General features: G+C 42.0%; 1 protein-coding gene across 1 annotated transcript in view; it reads right to left on the bottom strand.

Annotated features, from left to right (window-relative positions):
* cacna1ia (calcium voltage-gated channel subunit alpha1 Ia) overlaps positions 1 to 14557 on the bottom strand; it is a 100768-nt gene that overhangs the window by 17376 nt on the left and 68835 nt on the right. Inside the window, exons 15-28 of the mRNA XM_034538730.1 lie at positions 13570 to 13724; positions 12577 to 13335; positions 11815 to 11915; positions 10750 to 10873; positions 10485 to 10553; positions 8628 to 8806; positions 8358 to 8484; positions 7894 to 8019; positions 7686 to 7775; positions 7351 to 7543; positions 6409 to 6560; positions 5333 to 5442; positions 2343 to 2476; positions 1929 to 1999 (exon numbers count right to left, since the gene is read on the bottom strand). Of these exons, the coding sequence (XP_034394621.1) occupies positions 1929 to 1999; positions 2343 to 2476; positions 5333 to 5442; positions 6409 to 6560; positions 7351 to 7543; positions 7686 to 7775; positions 7894 to 8019; positions 8358 to 8484; positions 8628 to 8806; positions 10485 to 10553; positions 10750 to 10873; positions 11815 to 11915; positions 12577 to 13335; positions 13570 to 13724 (2390 nt within the window). The remainder of the gene's footprint in view (positions 1 to 1928; positions 2000 to 2342; positions 2477 to 5332; positions 5443 to 6408; positions 6561 to 7350; positions 7544 to 7685; positions 7776 to 7893; positions 8020 to 8357; positions 8485 to 8627; positions 8807 to 10484; positions 10554 to 10749; positions 10874 to 11814; positions 11916 to 12576; positions 13336 to 13569; positions 13725 to 14557) is intronic.

Here is a 14557-nt window from a genome sequence, read left to right as displayed (position 1 = left end):
TCTTTCGTAGTGCCTCCAGTTTTTAAGGAGTGTTTTTGTTTTCCTCCAAGAGTGGAGTGATCTTTGTTTTTTGATAATCTTTTATAGCCCTGCTTTTACCTTTTTCCTTTTTGGAGAGTCCATCTTACAAATATAGACAACTTTACCTGGAAGACCCTGCTGCGTTTGTGTCCTGTGTTCTGCCCGGACGTGACAGGGAGGAGAGAATAATGAAGGACGCTTGTGGGTAAAATTACTGTGTCTTTGTGAAACCAAGCCATCAAAATGCTTTTTCTCTTAACATGCTAATGAGCTATTAGGCTTACTTACCCATTTAGTCTAAATGTATGGATCCCTCATTACATCGCTGGGTCCCGTCACAGCCTATTTAATATATCAACTTCATGCATTCACTTCATGTAAAATATCCTAGACATCGGTCCCTGTGTGCCATGATGGCATCATTCATATATCTTCCCTTCTTAAACCAATATCAGTGTATTTGCCTGCTCTTGTGTTTGTCTGTATCCTGAAGCCTTTGTTGAAATGTGGATACTGTCTTCAATATCCAATGTGATGTAATAAAGAAATTTTGGCAGCTTGCCATTTAATTTTCAGTTAAATATAACGTAATATCAACTCAGGTTATCTCTTGCCAGGTGTAACGCTTTCACACTCACTCTTTCAGTACCTAAATATGCACACACAACCATAGAGACCTCCTGGACATGTTTAATTAGCCTGTGTTTTAATTACCTTTCCTGGTGCCCTTGGGATAGAGCAAAGGGCTCAGTGTTAATGAGAGGGGCATCAATAGAAAAGAGAGACAAGGAATATGCTCTTCTTCGCCTCTGCTTGCCCTCCTTTCCTCACACCACCTGTTTCCCTTTGTTTGCTTCATCGTACTGTTGATGGTGAAGGGGTCATACTGTCCCTGCAGGTCCACAATCTAGACAGGATTCCCGTGTACTGTCTGTACACCTAACCTGTGTGTTATTTAATGTAATTTAACATTATGGGAAAAACGCTCATTCGCTTTCATTCCCAATCTCACTTCTGGAGATAAACTATTTAGCTGGAGCAAGCAGCCAGTTAGCTTAGATTTTATGCATGGATTCTGTGCATATTAAACAAAGGAGATATAACCTGTTATGACTATAACCTAGTGACTTTTAGAAGTGCTAGAAGTCAAATTTGGCTAGCTGTTTCCCACTTTTTTTGTATTGATGCTAAACTAAGCTAATCTAATCAGCTACATAGTTACCATACATACAGTACACAAGATAAGATAAGGTAATCCTTTATTAGTCCCGCAGTGGGGACATTTACCATGAGAGTGATCTTCTCAACTGTGTCCAAAAAAGTCAAACTATTGCTTTAGGTATTGCAGGTATAATAACGAGATAAGAAATGATAGACAAACACTATTTCATTATTAATCAAATAAAAGAAGGAATTGTTAATTGAATAATAAACATTGGGCGACATTATTTGGAGACCATGAAAACCACACACAAACAAAACAAGATACATTCGTTCTGTTATTTCCTATTAGATTTCTTACCCATACGATTATGCTACAAAGCAAACAGACACTACGGCCAGTCAGTAAAAATAGATAGCAGATATGCATTCTGCTATTTTCTTGAGCTTTGAACTTTTAGTTGAATGATTTTGACTCTGGGATGGCCTAGAAACTGATTGACTCTGTGGACACTTCACCACCAAATGAACTTCTTTTTCTAGCACACTGTGGTCGCAGTGGGAATACGGGGAACTCTCCATGGGACTGAAAGTGAAAACAAGACAAAGCCTGTGTGTGTCATGAATGAGTCATCTATTTGAGTTGCCTACAGGCCAACAAAGAAAGAGAAGGGGGGGGGGGGGACTGACCAATAAAGTGTGTGTGTGAGTGTGTGAGTGTGTGCGTATGTCTTTGTAGACTGTACCTGAGGCAGGGCTTGGACCACCGTATCCAGCAGGGCTCTCATCCCTGTCGCCATCTTCAGCAGCTTCAGCACTGTGTGTGTGTGTGTGTGTGTGTGTGTGTGTGTGTGAGAGAGAGAGAGAGAGAGACTTTAAGTGTGGTCATTTAGGGGGAAATCCCTCAGCTTCAATTACAGGCTAAATGGGATACATTTAACTGTGGAAAGGTCAATTCTTCATTTACAACCTGTGTAACACACACACACACACACACACACACACACACACACACACACACACACACACACACACACACACACACCAAGACCAAATAAATGTTCAATTGCACTGATTTAAAAGAAGTGTGACTGATTAGGACATGTAAGTGAATTGGTGTGTGTGTGTGCATATTTCACACACGTGTGGTATATATATACCTCTTGCTATCCTCAGTACTCTCATGATCCTGATGATAGTGGGGTTGATGGGCAGGGCTGAACTGATCTCGATCTCCTCCAGGGTTATTCCCATCACTGACAGAAGCACAATGGCGAGGTCCAGCTGGTTCCACCTGGCACACACACACACGCACACACACACATACACACACACACTCATGTGAAGTTGCACAAAGGCATTGCACCACAAACGCACACGAAACATGAATACACACAAATGTACTGGCATACTGGCAAATGTGTAGACACACATGTTAAGTAGAAGATGTAACAGTAACACAATGTAACTGTACACTTGTTGGCTCCGACAATAATTAACACAGGCTGTGTGAAAAGTTCTCGGCCTTACTATGACGACTTATGTAATAAATGATCAATTACCTTTCAACACATTACTCAACTTGTATTCTATTTATTGCTTTTTGACTGTTTTTAACGTTTTAATGAAAGTTTGTAATTGTTTTTAAATCATGTTTTCTCTTGCATTATGTTTTGATGCTTTCAATGCTTTTATGTGAGGCACTTTGAATTTCCTTGTTGTTGAAATGTGCTATACAAATAAACTTGCTGTGCCTTAATATCTACACATTTTGACCAGTGCTACAGTGTCTCAGCCCCAAAAGCCCTTAATAGATCCAACTTAATGCTAGTCAGGGCTTCAGAACAGATATTGCCAAATCAGATGAATATGGCAGGGAATCAAAGAGTTTAAAGGTCCCATAATCATTGTAACATTTAAGGACTATTTTGAACTGATGTTACTACATCACTTTTGAGAGCTTCCCCAGATATTTTATTGCCTTGTGTAATTGTTTCAGTTGGTTCTGCAGTCCTCATTTATTTCTCAGACTTTTTGAAAGATAGTCAATTCATATCTTTTTTTAAATCATCGAGGTGGCGAGGCGAGCCACACAGAGTGCCAAAACACTCGGCGCTGCCAACTCATTTGTCAGAACGCTTGCCAAACAAATGCCACTGACAATAATGTATCAACTGCCGTCCATGACTCATTCTCATCATGTCTCTCTCTGTTCTACTCTTTCCACATCTTTATTCAGGACTTTCCCAGCTTTTCACAGTGGCAAAAGAAGGTGTATCGTCCTCTATGGTTACAGCCATCCGGCCATTTGAAGCTGAGGACGGCAACTGCCTTTCTTCATATTTAAGAAATAATGTTCCTTAAACACTTCATCAAAGTCATCCAAGACAATCTCGATCACCTGTTAAAAATGTTTTTAAACCAATTTAACTAAGTTGATCAGTTCTATATATTTTATTTTGATACAAATTGTATATAGAATTGTATGTGTAGCTAAAAAGACTGAATTCAATGCAGATACTACAATTCCAATATATATATATATATATATATATATATATATATATATATATATATATATATATATATAAATATAGATATACAAGGTTCTAAACCTCAGGGAGCCTCAGAACTGAGTGTGGAGCCTCAGAACCCTTTGGCCAGGCACACATTTACATTTACAGTACTGCAAACTAACACGACATGCACTACTTGTATATGTGTGTTACTCCATTGACCCGGTTGTAAAGCAGGCCCTAGAGACACCCCAGTTTATAACTGCCACTCTGCACAATGACTGCTGCTCACGGATGTTGCTGTCGCTACATAAAAAGGACTAAGTGCCAGCTGATAACCGTATGATAAATTATTTCTATATCCGCTCATCTTTTTCCCATTTCATCATTCATTTGTCATCCTCTTTTTTTCTCCCTTTGATCACTGCAGCATCCCCTCATATATCATCAGTTTCTTCTCCATTGCTCACGCTCTCTCTTTCCTCTTTCTCTTACCAAACGAAAATAGACCAACAACATTAAACTACCGTCAGTGTAATACAAGCTCCCATCTGCCTCTGCCTTTAATTAGTCACCACATATCCCTAAATAAAACAAGACATCAGTCTCATCACCGTGCACATTTGGGTGAGTGACAAATGAGTCTGGGCTCTGAATGAATGAATGTGAGACAGAGCGGTGCTGAGGTGTGTTTCCCATGGAGGTCAAACAAAGGTGAGCGCAGTACGTTGGTAGTAGTTTTACATGCAGAGAACAATTAGATCAATTTGGTTTTGTTAAGAACAACGATGCTGTAGATCTGTAGTTCAACCAAACGATTATTGCAATGACAAAAATATGACAATATCCAATTTAAAAGCTATATTTAATTAAAAATGATTTTGTTTATAGTTGATTATATTATGGAAAAAGGGAATGAAATAATGATTTTATGGTGACCAAGGAAACCCAATACAATTAAGAAAACTGTACACTCTTTCTTTTGTGACAAAGAAAACATTTCAGTAGTCTTTTACAAAACTATTGATGTGTAATAAATGTCTTAACATGTTATATATTTGTACCGGCATTTGGTTAAATCAACTTAATATCAGAAAGCCTCAGAGCCAGATCAAATATTTCAAAATATTTCATAATCCTCTATACTGTCAAAGCTGTTATTCCCTATTTCATTTCTAATGATCAAAGCAAAAGGCTAATTTGTACAGCCACTACACTTTGAACTAAATAACTGTTTATTGTGCCGCTATTTATATCATACAACAATTCACAAGATTACAGCATGTGCCTAGAGCCCTGACAGTTGCTTTAATGTTTAGTTTTCACACCAAATGTCTAATTAGTGAATGAGCTGAATGGACAAAAGAATTGGGAGGTATTGTAATTTTTTGTGACATTGAATCTCCAACTATTTTGGTTGTAAAGCGGATTTTGCATCTAATCCAGAGGGCACTTGTGTTGTTGTCAATCATCATTCATAATCATCATAAGACTGCAGATTGACAACGTTTTGCAGTGACAGTTATATGTGTGTAAGCATAGGCACAAAGACACATTTACACACAGACAGAAAGGGAAACACTCTCACACACAGTTATGCTGCCACACACACACGGTATAAACACACACCGTACCTCTCCTTGAAGAAGCGGCGAAAGCCGAAAGCGGTGAGTTTGAGTACCGATTCCAGCACAAACGTAGAGGTGAAGAAATAGTTGCAGTACTTCAGGGCGAGATCCAGAGACTGGAAAGAGAGAGTAAAACAATGTGTATGTGTGTGTGCGTGTGTTTGTGTGTGTGTGCATGCGTGTGTGTGTGTATATCAGCAGCAGCAGGAAACTGTAGAATTTGAATTGTTCCCATTGTTTGTAGAATGAAACCAAACATGCCAGAGGCAAAAATGGGGCATCTTCAGCACAAACACTCTTACACACTTACATCCCCAAACAAATATACATTTTTAAGCTGAAATGTATTTCCAGAGTATTCAAATATTCCAAAGGCAAGGGAGTTTTAATTGTCCTAAACATCCAGTACAGTTGATCCAGTTTGGCTGCTTTCTCCTTTCATACACAGAGCTGCAGCCTCTAACAAGTGGGAAGCTGCCAAATGTCAAGACAAACTGCAGCCAAATACAGCCAAGACCTGTGATATTCATCTGATGCTTGTCAGCTTAAGAAAGTGTGCTCCATTTTAAAAGGTCAAATGGGCATCTCATCTCAAGCATAATCACTTTTGCTCTCCCTCATAAAAAAATGAATAAAAAAAAGACAACAAGCGCTATCAGGCATTTGCAGTTCCCTGAATGGACAGATACATGTACTGTAGTGCAATCACAGCTCCTTTGTATGGACTGCAGCTACTAGCAACACAGTTTCATGGTGGCTGACCAGTTTGTGGCATCACTGTGTTTTTTTTAAGATGCTGCTATTTGGGGAAGGGAACGCTTTAAGAGCTGTAGTCTGGTTTAGGAAAACAGCGACAAATATTTGACAGACATTAATATTCTGCATAAAAACCCAACTCAAGTTCTTCCTACTGAGCGCCTCAGCCTGTCGGGTTTGGTCCACATTTTGTGGAACAGGCGCTTTAGGGAAAGTCAGAGCTAGGTTGCACAAAACACTAATTATTAACAGAAATGCAAGAATGCAAGATGCTTCCCTTCATGTGCTACCCAACTTGCATCCACAGCCTTTGCAGCTTTGCTTACATGAGGTTGATTGTAGTGCTCTAAGGACATGGTGATGACGTTGATGCAGATGATGAAGGTGATGATGAGGTCCAGGTAGTGATTTGTGCAGAGTGTGTGGATCATCAGGCGTATATTGCCGTAGCTGGCAAAGTAGGGCAGCTTCAGGGCTTCTGTGGGTAGAAAAATATATCAATGAAGCTTTTAAAAACATTCAATTCGTCTATTTGTCTCTGATGTGTTAAATAAAGTATTACATTGACCTTCAGAGATATAAAATACTTGATGATCTACAGTGATCATTCAAACCTTCAGGCAAGTATAATCATAACTTATATTCAGGCCAAATCTCACAAAATGCTCCTGTTCCTTTTTGAAAAGTACAACATATTACCTTCTGTGTAGCAGAGAAGAAGACCTGCTCCAAACTGAGCGCTTAGAAGCTCAAAATGTAAGCGCTTTGATCAATCTGGAATACCTTTCAACAGGACATTGCAGAGGCCATTAGCAGTTATGATACTTTCTGTTTGTGTGTTTATTATTATTTGTCTGTCTCCATTTCCATCTCTTTTTCTTTAGACATCACACATTTTGATCGGTCTTGATCACAGCTCTACATGCTGATAGAAAGTGTTTATTGTGATGTGTCATAGTCACAACAGAGTGAGCTAATCAAGCCTTTGTTTCAGGCAGTGTATGGTTATTGTTCGTATCATTATATCTGGTTGTTTTTTAATGTTTGTAATATTTTCTTTACCTGATTGCTGTTTCTCTATAAATCTATTCCTGCATCGTCTTTCTCACTGTGCACCTCCTTTATATCCTTGTTTCACTTTATTCCTGCCTTCTCCTCCAAGTGTTCATGTGCCTCTGTTTTTTCTTTTACTCTTTCAGCTTTTGGCCTCTTCCATACGCCTTCTATGCCTTCTTCGCAATTCCTCTCCTGTCATCCCTCTTTCTTACTTCTCCTCTTCTTTTCCATGCGCCGCTGACGCTTCTCCTCGCGCCTTTTGGCCTCTTCCACTTCCTGGTGCTGGCGGCACTTGTGGAAGTTCTCCACCACCACGCCAACAAACATGTTGAGGACAAAGAAGCTGACGATGAGGAGGAAGGAGATGAAATACAGCAGCATCCACGGGTTGTTGTTGGTCACGGGCTGAGGTTGAAGTGGTGTGTTTGTTCATGATGTGATTTCATATAAAACAAGAAGGAGGTAGGAAACAAAACAGAGATAAGAGGGAAGGAGAAAAAAGATTTAGCCAGATTAGAGATTGTGCCTAAAGCTTATATGGGGGTACCTGTTGGTCCACAGCCACAGCGTCCAGGCCGTGATACATGATGTTTACCCAGCCGTCCTTGGAGGCCAGTACAAACAGCGACATCAGAGCCTGTACAACAGCAGGCAGAAAACAGAAAGGAAAACAAATTACAAAATGATGTCCTGTTACACATTCCCAGAACAAACATGATGCACACCAGGCAGATAACACACATTCAGACACTGACCTGCCCCAAGTTGTCAAAGTTGTACTTATGGTGGACCCACTTGTAGTTGGCTTGCAGACAGTCAGACTTGTTGGTGATGTTTTTGATGTCAAGGCCGAAGCAGTAGAAGAACTTTCCTTTAAACAGCTGTCAGTAGAAGAGACCAAGCTTTTGACTACGTATATAAAAAGAGAGAAATAAGCCTTCGCAGGCTTCTCTGATGAGATGAAAGTGCTCTTGAAATAATGAGCTGGTCAAAGGTCCCGCCAACTGAACATGTTTTGCAGTGATGAAGACAATGAGATTTACTTTGGACAGACATGCATGTGTGCTTCAACGCTATTAAGAGGGGAAGGGAGGGAGAGAATTACATGGAAACAAAAAAAAAAGAGTAATGGGCTGGAAACCATAGCACACAATATACTGTATTACATTATGTATGCATGCAGCATGTCTCGTCAAAATAGCTGTTCTCTTTTTCCTACCTGCACCCCAAGAATGCCAAAGATGATGAAGAACGCACAACAGATGAGGACAATGTTGCCAATGGGTTTGAGGGAAGTGATGAGGGTCTCCACCACCAGCTTCAGACCGGGAGCTCTGCTAATCACCCTGAAGAGAGCAGAGGGGTGAGAGCAAAATAAGAAAAATAAATACAAAGTTACTTATTAAATGTAATACATATTTGACACTTTCAACATAACATGAACATCCGCATATGGAATGTCCTTCCTAATATATTACTTTTTCCATACCTGAGGGGACGCAATGTTCTGAGCAGCCGCAGTACTCTAAGTACACCCAGGATCTTGGCCCCACCCGCCATGGACACGACAATGTCAATCAAAGACACAAAAACCAGGAAGCCATCCAGAATGTTCCAGCTGCTCCGCAGGTAAGCCTGTTCACCCACATACAGACCCATGGAAACAACCTGGAGAGAGACATGTTGGTGAGGCAGCCTATTAGGACATGCAGTCTGTTTCTGACCAGCTCTGTACAATTAACTGTCAAGTGTGTTGCAAAACAAAAAAAACCAAGGTGAAACTAAAAGAACAAGTGGATGAGCGAGGAGATACAGACATGAAAAGTCATCAGCAACTGTAGGACAACAGGCTGTTGACACTAACAAGATATTTTACACACTCTAGCTGACTGCCAAGAGAGTGTCCAGAGAGCAGATGTGGACTTCATACATAATATATGCACGTGCGCATTCACACGCACACATTGAGAACATTTGAAAAAGCTAAACAGAACACATACAGCAAAATAGCACCTATGTTTAATAATGAGATATATACACACACACACAGTTGCAGGTGACACACTAACACACCAGGCCGCCACTGTAAAGAGCGCACATGTAACAGTGCGTTTTGTTGTAATGGCCATTGGTGCCGCGATATTCTGTGTATGTCACAATGCCTTTGATTTTGCTCGCAAAAACATTGTTGTGAAATGATTTGACATTATCGTGGTCCTCTGTGACTTCAAGAGTGAGGGAGGGATGTACATGCATTGTAATACAAATGCACACAGCTGGATTTAATGGTTTTCGAGGCAGCAGTGGGAGCAACAAAATTCTGCAACTGACATTTGAAGCTGTTTGCCAAGTGTCTGGTAAAGCTTCAGAGGGACGGTGGGGGTTAATGTGCCAACATATCAAAGCGGTTGAAAGATCAGTGCCTGGCAAACACCTTACTGTAGATCTGAATGACAAAATGTAATGTACACAACTTAAGAAGTACGTATTTTTGTACATTCTAATGATATATATCTAAAAATAGTACGGGAAATAGTATTGCTTTGCCATTTAACTACAATCACTCAAACGTGTATAATGTTTTTATAGTTAGAGCTACATTGTGCCTGAAGCTGGCTCATAAAAAAGAAAACACTTCTGAAAAGTTCTGCAACATGCTGACCAATTCCTCAACCCTGCTGTGCTTTTCATGTGGCTGCATCTTGTGGAGTCCTACTGAGAGATTAATGCTATACAAACAAGCAACACACATTATGAAGATACGCAAGGCTTAAGCAGCCAGAGACACAGAGGGGAGGCTCGTGCGGCTCGGCCAGGAGGCTGACCAGCCTGTGGCTCCTTGACGGGCTGTGATTGGTTAATAATTGATTGTGGGAGTGCATAAATGATGGTCCACTTGTGCCAAAGTCGTTCGCAGAGTATACAGAGACAGTGGCAAAGGGAGGGAGGGAGAGAAAATAAAATAAAAGGAAGGGTGGGGAAAGATTAGGAGTTAGGAGAACAGAGGGACTTTAAGGAAGCGGAAACACAAACTTAAAAAAGAAGCAGTCGACATCGGTGAGGACTGGAAGAAGGAGAGAGTGTGGGGGAGTGCTGCAGATGGACTGCATCCGAAAAAGACTAGCTGCTAATTAATGACTTTGCTTAATTGCTCTATTCTCCAAAGGAACAGGGGAATCGCCAAGAAAGAAGGGTATGGGAGGGGTCAGGCTGTAGGAGCACTGAAGCGAAGTCAATTCAGCCAGAGAGAGAGAGACAAACACAAAGGATGCCACTGTGTAGCGCCTGCACACAAACTACACACAGGACTCATTGGTAGTAACAGAGACAGGTTGTAAAATGTTACCTTGAGTGTCATCTCGGTCACAAAGATGGCCGTGAAGATGTAGTTGGAGATGGTGAGAAAGACTCTTTCCTGGAGAAAACATGGGGAAGGAGAGATAGTTAGACAGAAAGAAGAAATGGGACAATAAGGGGGAGAAAAAATTGTACATGCTGCACTTTTAAGATGCAATGCAATTTGATTTTTTTTTTGAGAATACATGAAGCTATCACAAAAAGGCTACAGACAGGAGCTTCTCGGCACAGATCCATATTTCAGAGGAACTTACCAAGCTGCCCTGGAGTATCTTGGGCCTCTCCAGAGCGACTGTAATGCAGTTGGAGAAGATGAAGGCCAACACCACATAGTCAAACAGCTTGTGGGCTATGATGGACTGGCATATCTGTCTGAATCTGGAGTAGCAGGGGAGCAGAGGAAAGGACAAGAGAGGAGAGCAGAGCAAGAATGCGTTGAAGATGAATAAAGGAAGGTAGGAAGCAAAAAGTGAATAAATAGAGGTCGGCCACACTGTGCAAACACATTTAAAGACTTTTTCCATCCAATCAGAATGGTTGCCAAGTCTGCTGATAGTGCATGGGAGTTCGATTACATCTTGGTGAATAAATAGCCTCATTCATCCCCTGTTTACATCGCTCCTAATTCAACACAATTTACATTAACAACCCTCTCAGAAGCACCAGACTCCTGAATACAATGCTCAGTTGGGAGGACAGAATATAGAGACAAGAGAGAGAGACAGACATAGATGGGACATACAAATAGTGAATATGCATTTCAAAGTTTGACATGTGAAACTGTGCACAGCCAAAACGCAATTTAATATCTTTGCCGCAGTGTTTATTGGAACGGATGAAAATAAATAGAATGAATCCAATGGGAGAGGGAATGTATTTTGGAACAAGCACAGGGACATTTAAATGCCTTTTATTAAAACATTTCTATTCAAACTGCAGATTTCAACACAGCATCACTACAAGTTTTGTAGAATGTAATGAATTGTCTTAAATTCACCCCCTGAGGCCACCATGAGGCAAGGAAATATCAACAAGAAGGTGATCAATACTCTAATATAGTCCTTCTCTGTGGAAGCTTGGCAACCTGTCTTTCCTATTGATGAGGTGAATAACGGAATCTGCCCTCCCATCCTTGATATTGTTTTGATGAAACACGTCCTGTGGCCAGCCCATAATGTTTGCATGAAAGGCTACGAAACAGCCCACATTTAGCGGCAACACAAATTTTGACGCAGACAATCACTGAATGCACTGTAGACAACAGATTTGATTAAAATGAAAAAGAAAAAAAAGGGGGTTGAGGCGTAAAAGTGACTCACTTGTTCTGTGGGGAGAATAGGAAGACAGACCAGTCCTCTCTGCTCTCACACCAGTCTGGTTTGTACGCTTCTAACATCTTCTCGATGCGGAAGCACAAGCTCTGCAACACACATATCCACACACATCATGGCATGCGCCCAAGCACACACACACACACACACACACACACACACACACACACACACACACACACACACACACACACACAGACACACACACGGACACACAGAGAGCCCATACGCCATGCACAAAATAATCGGACAACAAACCGCCTGTTCAGACTCCAATATTTAAATTATTCACGAAAGTGAAACACTTCTATCGCAACAGCTCGGAGCATCCTCCAACATTACAATCTGTATAGCTCTCTCTCCCCCGCTGTCTAAATAGTCCTTTCTAATTAACCTTGTTTCTCTCATACACAGACTTGTTTACAATGAAAACAATGGGACTCCCACAAGACCCAGGTGATAGGGAGTGCAGGCTTTATACAAACTACTTGAACATCCTACACAAGAGAGCGGGAGATTACTGCACGTGTAACATCTTGTACTTTAACAACAAAAGCTAATGGTTCGGTTATTGGGAATCACAAGCTTACATTGCGGTTCTTTGTTCTATTTAGACGCTGTTACAGACCGTCTGTGTAATTGGTGTATCATAGGGAAGTCGTATGATTACTCCACTTACTCACCGGGCTTTTTCCTCATGCGGTTACTGTTTAATTCCCTCCCTCCTACACGCACTAAACAGTAACTTACATATTCAATGTCATCGTCCAGGTCCTCCCGGTCCTTGCTGCGTGTGTTAACCTGGGGGAAGACGTCGACCATCAGCTGGCTCGCGGGGTTTGCCCCTCCAGCCTGCTCAGTGTGGTGTCTAGGAGGGAGCTGGATAAGCTGAGACAGAGGAGTCTTCCCATTACAGTCTTGGTGTACCCCTCCTAAGACACCCAGAGTGTCTAGCCCACCGCCAACACCACCACCACCTCCACCTCCACCGATAACCATACCCCCGGAGAAGCTCTTCTTCCTGTGGTGAGCATGGAGCGTCATGGGGGGCAGCAGGAGGTGTGGCAGGGGTGGAGGATGCGGCGGACCTGGGACCTGCAGCAGGTGGGGCAGCTCGAGTGAGAGAGCTCTACGGTCCCTCCTGGGCACAAAGTGGCTCGGCAGCATAGGATGAGGAAGGTGAAGAGAGTTTGGAGCAACAGCGGGAGGAGAGAGGAGAGACTCCTCCTCATCCTGGTTAACATGATGGAGGTGGTGGCGGCGCGGTGATGAAGAGGCACGGGGACCCCGAATACGAAGGCTTCCTCCGACAACTCCGCCAAGACCCCCCAGGCCGTAGCCATAGAAGGGCCTTGCAGAGGTGGGAGTGAAGGCTGGACTAGTGGAGGGAGACGAAGAGGACCAGGGGCGGCATCCTCCCAGGCTGTTCCAGCTGGAACGACGGGCCCACAAGGCCTGAGGCTGGGTAGGCAGTGGGTGACTCCAGTTGTGATAACTTCGACTTGGATACTGAGAAAGAGAGGGAGAAGTTTGTTCCATACCCTGAACTGTAATTCTGAGCCACACTCTAGATCGGCTCTGGCAGTCCAGATTACAAACAAAAATGAACAAAACCAATCCAATGACCCCACACATCTCACTATAACAAATAACATGGGTGCAGCAACATGTTATCATTGTCAAAGACATTAGCTATAAAATTACAGTTTTTTTTTCACTCTCCCAAAAGTCTTTTCCACTTACCATTGCCCTCTGCTCCAAGTTGGCCCGACCAAGAGAAATAACACTGTTCTTCCTGGAGCCGAGGGCAAATGTCAACCTCTCTCCTGGAAACAGACCATGGTGAAGTGCGGACAAGTCCAGGTGCCCATTCGGGGTTAGTGTAGAGATCTTTGGGTCTGTAACAAAGACAGAGTGGAGAGAAGGAGACAAAAAAAGGGACAAGTGGTGATGAAAGAAGGGAGGAGGAGAAATGATATGGGGGAAAACAGCATTAAACAAACCCTTCCCTCCTTCTGTTGCATAACATGGCACACTCCATCACGTTACAACATAAAAGTCCTAAAACAATGTTATGGCCAGCTCCGAGAGCCAGAGGAAGGTTTAATGTACACTAAATCACTTTAGAGGAGTCAGAGAGGTGTTGGTAATGATGAAAGAGAGGAATATCTGCCAGTGGTTTGTCCGCTCTCTAGCATATATTTTAGTGGAATAGTTCTCCAGGAACAATCAACTTTCTAAATGCTTTTCTTTTCAGGTAAGCTGACATTTAAAAAGGCACATTTGAGCTCAGGAGGTCTGTGATCAGACATCTTCAGAGGCCTCCCTAATGTGCTGCTGAATTCTATCCTGCACGATGCTTCTGTTGATTCCTGGGGAGTTCACTTGTGTTGTGCCTACAGGGTGCAGAGGGGAGGGGGGTGGATGGAGACGTGACATCTGGCATGCATTATTGAAAGCTGGTACAGCTTATATTTCTGCCAGGGAAAAGTACGTTAGAAATGTTTGCTGCGAAAACATAACAACAGGCAAAGGTTTTAATGCCCCAGGCACAATGAAAAAGCTGATAGTGCTGAATGGCTGGAGGCCTTGAAACACTTGTATCATAGCACCCCTTTAGACTAAAGTAGGCAAATATGGTCAATTGTAAATCTGGGAACAGTTCTGCGTGTTTTTAATTCTGTTGAAATAAGATTTCAGAGGTGAGATGAAAATCAATCTTTACTAAACA

The sequence above is a fragment of the Cyclopterus lumpus genome, chromosome 8 (assembly GCF_009769545.1).
Source record: "Cyclopterus lumpus isolate fCycLum1 chromosome 8, fCycLum1.pri, whole genome shotgun sequence".
Classification (NCBI taxonomy): Eukaryota; Metazoa; Chordata; class Actinopteri; order Perciformes; family Cyclopteridae; genus Cyclopterus; species Cyclopterus lumpus.
This window is presented reverse-complemented; position numbering and strand designations above follow the sequence as displayed.